This window comes from Bos grunniens, chromosome 15 (assembly GCF_055505025.1).
Source record: "Bos grunniens cultivar Pamir isolate PY7600 chromosome 15, Bosgru_T2T1.0, whole genome shotgun sequence".
Classification (NCBI taxonomy): domain Eukaryota; kingdom Metazoa; phylum Chordata; class Mammalia; order Artiodactyla; family Bovidae; genus Bos; species Bos grunniens.
In genome coordinates, this window is record NC_141179.1 from 80,689,942 (window position 1) to 80,698,181 (window position 8,240).

Sequence of the window (8,240 nt, forward strand, 5' to 3'; positions counted from 1 at the left end):
TTACTTTGTTAAAATTGTCCTGCTGATCACTTTGTTCATGGCCTCTTTCACATCTCTGTTCCTCAGACTGTAGATCATGGGGTTCAACATGGGGATCACTGTGGTGTAAAACACAGCCACCATCTTCCCCTGCTCCACAGACTCCTCTGTGGGACGTCTGAGATACATGAAAATAAGGGTTCCATAGAACATGACGACAGCTGTCAAATGGGATCCACAGGTGGAGAAGGCCTTGCGCCTCCCTTCCGCTGAGTTCATCCGTACAATGGCAATGAGGATGAACAGGTAAGATAAGATAACTACAGTTAGAGAATATACGAAGTTAATGCCGGCGAGTATAAGCATCGTATATTCTTTTACAAAGGTTCCAGCACAGGCCATTTTGATGAGAGGTGGGTCTGCACAGTAGAAGTGGTTGATCTCAATCTTCCCACAGAAGTACAAGCCATAGGTCCATAATGTTGCTGCCAGACTAACCAGAAAACCATACACATATGGGAAAGAAATCAGTCGGATACAGACAGTCCTTGACATTTTGCTGCCGTAGAGCAAAGGGTCCCCAATGGCCATGTATCTATCAAAGGCCATCACAGCAAGAATAAAAACTTCTACATGGACGAGAGCAATAAAAAAGAAACACTGTACCAAACAGCCAGCATATGAAATCGTTTTTGTCTCTGATAACAAGTTTTCCAGCATTTTAGGAGTGACATTGGAGGAAAACCACACATCAACAAATGACAAATGACTCAAAAAAAAGTACATGGGGCTGCTGAGTTGTGGACTGACCTTAATTAACAGGATCATGCCAATATTACCCACCACGGTGATCACGTAGACCAGCAGGAAAATGACGAACAAGAGAACTTGCCATTCACGATGACTGGTTAGTCCCAAAAGAATAAACTTTGTCACATCTGTGAAGTTGAGCATTTTCTCTGTTCTTGGTCAATATTATTTATAAGCCTCTGTGATAATTAAAATGAAACAAATTTAAAATCAAGTATTTATTACTAATTTATATTTTTTATGTCCCCTTTCAATTTTTACTTTATTAAATATCTATGAATGTGTTATTCCATTCTTTTCAACAAATCATGTCTGAACACTTGCTATGTAACAGTCTCTCTGATAATTATGAATACTAGATGGATAAATACACAACTATAATTACATAACAGTTACACAACTCTAATTACATAACAGTTGTATAAAATGTGATTGAACTAGGCTAGTACTAAAATTTGTAACTGGCCAATTGTCCATTAACTACTTTTTAAATATCCCTTGTTTCTAACACTGGTGTATTTGGTAGTCACACGTTTTTAAAATATTTATGGAGGGTTAGTTTCTCTTTTAAACACATCACAAATATTACTTTATCTCCTTCTAATTTTAACCATATTATAAATGGAAGCTACTTAATCAGATGTATTATCAGCCCTCAGTTCAGTTCAGTCACTCAGCTGTGTCCGACTCTTTGGGACCCCATGGGCTGCTGCATGCCAGGCTTCCCTGTCTATCACTAACTCCTGGAGCTTGCTCAAACTCAACTATCAGCCTTAATTACTAGATAAAAAGTTATCCTTAATCTAAGCCTGCTAGTTGTGCTCATTTAAAGAGAGACAACCTGGTCACAATAGTTATCAAAATAAAGAGGCAAACCTCACATTCAAGCATTATGCATATTCCCTAGCTAAGGACTCTTTCATATCTAACATGCAATTATAATCAACTAGATATCCTCCACAGTTATGTGCTGCAGATTAAGAAATAAGTAAAAGAGATTAATGCTAATCTTTAGAGTTGTATTAATGTAATAAAATACTACAATATCATACCTATTCTGCTGCTGCTGCTGCTGCTGCTAAGTCGCTTCAGTCGTGTCTGACTCTGTGCGACCCCATAGACGGCAGCCAATGAGGCTCCCCCGTCCCTGGGATTCTCCAGGCAAGAAGACTGGAGTGGGTTGCCATTTCCTTCTCCAATGCATGAAAGTGAAAAGTGAAAATGAAGTCGTTCAGTCGTGTCCGACCCTCAGCTACCCCATGGACTGCAGCCTTCCAGGCTCCTCTGTCCATAGGATTTTCCAGGCAAAAGTACTGGAGTGGGGTGCCATTGTCTTCTCTGTACCTATCCTAGAGATGATGAATTATACAGGAGGATATACATGGGTTATATGCAAACACTAGGCCATTGTGTAGGAGAGACTTGAGTCTCTACAGAGTTTGGTGTCTTGGGGAGAGAAGCAAACCCTGTTGTATACTGAAGGAGGATTGTATTTGTCTCAAATGTGTTCAAGGGTCATTTTGAGCTTCCTGTGAACTTACTTGCCAAACAGGAACAGGAAGAAGAAAATCAGATTACAGATTTACCTATAAACTGACCAAATAATGCTAGTTTATTAAAAAATTTTAAGATAATGTATTAATTTTTGGAAAAAAAATTGAATACCCTGAACAAGAACACTGGATATTTAGTGTTTGGCAATTTCATAATCAAAGATAAATTGATGAAAATAAGTTGTAGAAACCATCAAAAATAATAGAGGAAACACAAAGGTGAAGGAGAGGTTTCATCCCTGAAAAGGATTGCAAACGTATCTGCAGGGCATCCTGGTATTAAATCAACAGAATGTGCTTGCGGCTGCTAGTGGTGTTCACCCTCATGTGCGACTCACCCTGCAGTGTTCGATCTTCATTCCCTGAGCAGGGATGTAACCTGTGTCCCCTGAATGGGGAGTGTGGTGTATTAACCACAGGACTGCTAGGGATGTCCCCGCACTAATGCATTTTTAAAGGATAAGCAATAGAGAACAGTTTATTTGGCAAGTCAGATCTAATTGTGTGGTATCAAGGATGATCTAGGAAAAAAAAAAAAAGATATGAAAAAACAGTTCAAACCATTCCATCCTAAAGGAAATTAATCTCAAACATTCATTGGGTGGACTGATGCTGAAGCTGAAGCTGGACACTTAACTTTGGACACAATGCAAAGAGCCGACTCATTGGAAAAGATCCTGATGCTGGGAAAGGTTGAGCACAGGAGGAGAAGGGGACAACAGAGGATGAGAAGGTTAGATAACATCAGTGATTCAATGGATGTGAATTTGAGCAAACTCTCCAAGAGATAGTGGAGGATTGAGGAGCCTGGCATGCTACAGCCATGGGGTCACAAAGAGTTGGACACAACTTAGCAACAGGAAAAACAAGCAGCAACATGAAAAGGTAGTGGTGTTAGTACTTTGCAAAAGCTAAATACATGAAATTCTGAGTGCTGGTTAGTCTGATAATTGTTACCTTTAGTGAACTCACAGGGAAACTGGAGTGGTCAGATCTGGTCTTAGGAGGGATGAGGTTTGGGAAAAAAGTGAAGAGTCTGGGGAACTTAGAAGCGCTTAGATGTTTTTCCTCGCCATCTCCAGGCAAACCTACGGACACAAAACCTCCCATATTGTATTTCTCTGTGTTTCAAATTCAGTTACCTATAAATGTGGATTGTTTTTTCCCCAAGGCCAGGAAAGAGGAAACATTAAGTATTACATTTAAAGAATTCTGTCTCTAAGATTTTTTAATATAAATTTATTTATTTTAATTGGAGGTTAATTACTTTACAATATTGTATTCATTTTGCCATACATCAACATGAATCTGCCACAGATATACACGTGTTCCCCATCCTGAATCCCCTTCCCTTATTGTGAGATTTTGAATTTTGGTTCCATGACTTAATTTATGAACTTCGGCAATTTTTATTAATATTGTGTTTTGTCTTTATCTATGTTTAACATGACATAATATTAATATACTGTTAAATTTGTTGTGATATGAAAAGAGACATTGCACATCAATATGTAATAAATACACAAGGCAGAATTATTATTAAATGCACTCCTGTCAATAGTAGCTTCCATCAATAGTTTATAACAGTCAAGTAATCAAACTTCTCCAAAAAATTTCCTATGTCTCTCTCTTTGACAAACATACAAATATACACCTCCAGGCAAGGATAATATATATGGAATAATTAATGTTAATTGATAAATAGTAAAAGAAAATAAAAACTAAGGCACAATCCTCCTCTTGCAGCTCTAGATAGATACATTTGTATACCAACCTCAGAATAAAGGGAAGCATTCCCAGTTAAGATGCAGAATTCAAAACAAACTGCTGTATAAGAGATGGCAATATGCAAAAGAGAAACTGGAAATCCACAAGAGAAATTTCCTTTAAATGCTTGCCTTAGGGAAAAAAAAAAATGAAGCAATTAAGTTTTCCCTAGAAATTTCCCTAGAAATCTCTGAGGAAGAGTCAGCTCTTGGTTTCCCTACTTTTCATAACAGATTTGAATAATTTTACTTTCCCCCAAATTCAAGTTATTTTGAAAGTGTCCTGGGATCAAATAACATACTTTGTTTGGATTTGCATCACACTCAGCTCTGCAATGATGTCGGTCATCCTGCATAAGCCAAGTCCATGCTCTGGGCTGCTTGGTCTGTGCCACTTGAATTTTCCAGTGAAAGATGAAGTGCGTATTACTCCTTATAACCAAAATTATGGCATATAATATAATGTATGAAAAAATTATCTTCAAAATGCATTTTTCAAAGCATGAAGAATGAATCCTTTCCAACTCCCTCATTTTATAAACAAGTAGACCTAGAAACTGAATCACAGCCACAACAAAGCATTTATTACAGTTAGCACATGCCAGACATTATGGTATTTTAATTCTCATAACTACCTCCTGAGGTAATCATTATTATTATCCATTTTCAGACCAAAAAATTAGTCTTAGAGAAGTTCAGTGACTTGGTCAAGGTCACACTTTCAATGAATCAGGGACAATCCTGATTCCAGAGTTGTACTGTTAATCATCCCATTCTATTGTCCAATAAATATTAGTAAGTATTAATAGAGCAAAGCAAAACTCAAGTCCTGCCCTTGAAGAGTGTCATTGCCTCTGTATTACTGATGTATTTTCAGTGTTCTGCAACAATGTTATGAACTTGGGAAATAAAAATGTGTTCTTTGTACAGCCTAAAAATTATGGATAGTTTTAATGATGCATGCATTTGAGTTGCCTAGGGATTCATGCCCCCCTCTCAAACTTGTTTCCTTTCTTGGCCAGATCAGGATATTGCACTCATACCGCCTCCCCTTCAGTAGCTTCAACAGTAGCCTATTGCAGCTTGTGATCTGTGGAGGACGTTGCTGCTTGTCCTCCAAACCCGTTCTTCTTCCATTGCAATAAACTTTGATGAGACGGCCTTGCTCATGGCCCTGCCCCAGGACCCATAACAGCACTGGCCACATGGTACATGCACAAGAAATACTTTTCCAGTAAAGTAAATGGGAAATTATCATGTTTTCAATAGGTGAACTATACAGGGAAGAAAGGCACATATCTGAGTAATACCTAGATACATCTCAGAATAAGATTGAAAAGCTCCACGCTCACAGTGAAGCCATATTTTGGAATTGAAGAGTGCTCACTAAGCATTTGTGAATCAGTGCTGTATGTGGATCTTCAGAGAAAAAGTGCTGTCTTGAGAGAATCCTTTTGCTCCGCAGGGTTAGGAGTCTACTCCCCATAGAAGTCTGGGGACTAGCATCTTAAACAGTAACCTACCTCAGAGCGCAGAATTTTTTTTTCAGTTGCAAATTAACTGTTTTTCCCCTCAAATATTTTATTTAGTTTGATTTTTTTAAGGCCAGCCTCCATAAGACATGAAATAGCCTCATGGGATTCCTCTGTGTCTTAAGGTACAAACGTGGTTCTCATTGTGAATGACAATCACTCCTTTAACATAGAGAAATCTAGGCAGGGCAACTGCCACAGAGCAAGTCACTGAGTCTTATGATTCTACATCCAGGTCACAAAGATGGTGACTTAAGGTGTAGCTATGTGATTCCTGCAAAAACAGCCTTCTCTGTTTCTTTGGGGTTCCCTACATAAAATTAATAATCTCCTCCCCTGAATTTTCTTAGCATTTAGTTCTTGTTGCTTATAGAGTTCTTATTACATTATATCACATGTAAGTGTCTGTTTCGAAACTATGGACAATCTGAGACATGACACAGTGTCTTACTCCTTATTGCATCCTTTATACTCATTTAATACAAAGTGTTTTCCTAGGTCATGTGGGGAGTATCATGTGGAGAATATATAAGGTATATATTCCTATCCTGTTCATTCACATGGGGACACATACCTAGAGACACCCAGAGTATATAATAGATATCCCACATATCCATCTCCACAAATCCCACCCCACATTTCCCCACTCAACTAGCACACACTCCAAAATGCACACGTTCATCCTAGGTGGCAGTGGAACTCAGATTTTGGTTGTGATGCATTTTTTCAGGGGGTTACATCTGTAAGAATTCTTATATATTTTGGATGATGGAATGGACTTCCATTAGAGTATTACATGGGTTTCTACCAGGAAACTTGGAGCCTATTTAGCCTAAGAATACTTTAAATAAAGTCTTATCTTTGTATTTTCAAATAAAATGGCTAATAGAGTTTCAGGAACCTGTGAGAGAAGAGCTGGAGATTATAACTTCAGTGCCCAAGTACCCAGGACTCCTGAGTTTCTTTGCAGTTATTATGGAGAAAGTGACTCATGTCAACACATTTGTACCATGTGTTGTACAATGCAATATGCATTCTCTCAAGAAAAATGTAAATTTGAAAAGAATAAAATGTGATGTGTGTGTATGTGTTTCTGTGTGTTTGTCTGTATTAGAGAAGGAGAGAACAAGGAAGAGAGAGCCAGAGAGAGATAAATACAACTTATATTGGAGAGCTTAAGTATAATGAGTTTGATACATGTAGAAATGAATGTAACCATAAGATCTACTTTACAAAGCTATCTCAAATATTCAGCAAGTGGCAAAATTGCTGTAAGTTCTGCTAAAGTATCCAGACTCATGGAAGTTATGATCCAGAAAGATCTTGAGAGCAGATGCTACAGTCTACAAATACACTGGATGAACACACAAAAATAAGTGACTCAAAGTGTAAGTTGCTCAGTCATGTCCAACTCTTTGCAACCCCATGGACTATACAGTCCATGGAATTCACCAGGCAATAATACTGGAGTGGGTAGCCTTTCCCTTCACCAGGGGATCTTCCAATCCAGGGATTGAACCCACGTCTCCCGCATTGCGGGCTGATTCTTTACCAGCTGAGCCTCAACGGAAGTCCAAGAATACTGGAGTTGGTAGCCTATCCCTTCTCCAATGGATCATCCTGACCCATGAATTGAACCAGGGTCTCCTGCCTTGCAGGCAGATTCTTTACCAACTGAGCTATCAGGGACGTGGCTCAATGTTACCCAAAACTTAACTTGAAATTTGCAAAATCAGTAACATTATTTAACATTGACTTTACATCATCATTTTTCATGTAACACTAAACCAACTCTCAAAAGAAAGTAGAGAGAGTGGTACATTTTTGAAAAGAAAAAAAAAAAAAAAAGAGGTAACAAAGGTTATCCAAATCCATTTGCTAATATAGAATTAAAAGGCTTTAATATATATTTTAAAATGTATTCATAATCAGCAACTAATTTGATATATTGAGAGTTTGCAACAAATGATAAACACATGGTCTTACTGCCAAAAGAAATTACTTTTAACTCACTTAGACCTGTGATGGATTCATTTTGATATTTGGCAAAACTAATACAATTATGTAAAGTTTAAAAATAAAATAAAATTTAAAAAAAAGAAAGTAATATTAACTGTGTAAGATCTTAAAATGTTTAAGGGGTTTAAGTTTTCCAACTCTAGACACAGTAATAGTAATATAATTTAATCAAAATTAGCAACGATAGTATGCAAAGAACTTTAAAATCAGATCAGATCAGTCGCTCAGTCATGTCCAACTCTTTGCGACCCCATGAATTGCAGCACACCAGGCCTCCCTGTCCATCACCAACTCCCGGAGTTCACTGAGACTCATGTCCATCGAGTCAGTGATGCCATCCAGCCATCTCATCCTCTGTCGTCCCCTTCTCCTCCTGCCCCCAATCCCTCCCAGCATCAGAGTCTTTTCCAATGAGTCAACTCTTCCCATGAGGTGGCCAAAGTACTGGAGTTTCAGCTTTAGCATCATTCTTTCCAAAGAAATCCCAGGGCTGATCTCCTTCAGAATGGACTGGTTGGATCTCCTTGCAGTCCAAGGGACTCTCAAGAGTCTTCTCCAACAACACAGTTCAAAAGCATCAA

The 8,240-nt window shown here is 38.2% G+C and overlaps 1 protein-coding gene across 1 annotated transcript; it reads right to left on the bottom strand.

The window, feature by feature from the left end:
- On the bottom strand, window positions 1–933 carry LOC147358727 (olfactory receptor 5M3). The gene has a single exon (XM_086342130.1). It carries the CDS (start codon window positions 931–933, stop codon window positions 1–3), a length of 933 nt encoding a protein of 310 aa, XP_086198256.1.
- Window positions 934–8,240: the final 7,307 nt, after the last annotated feature.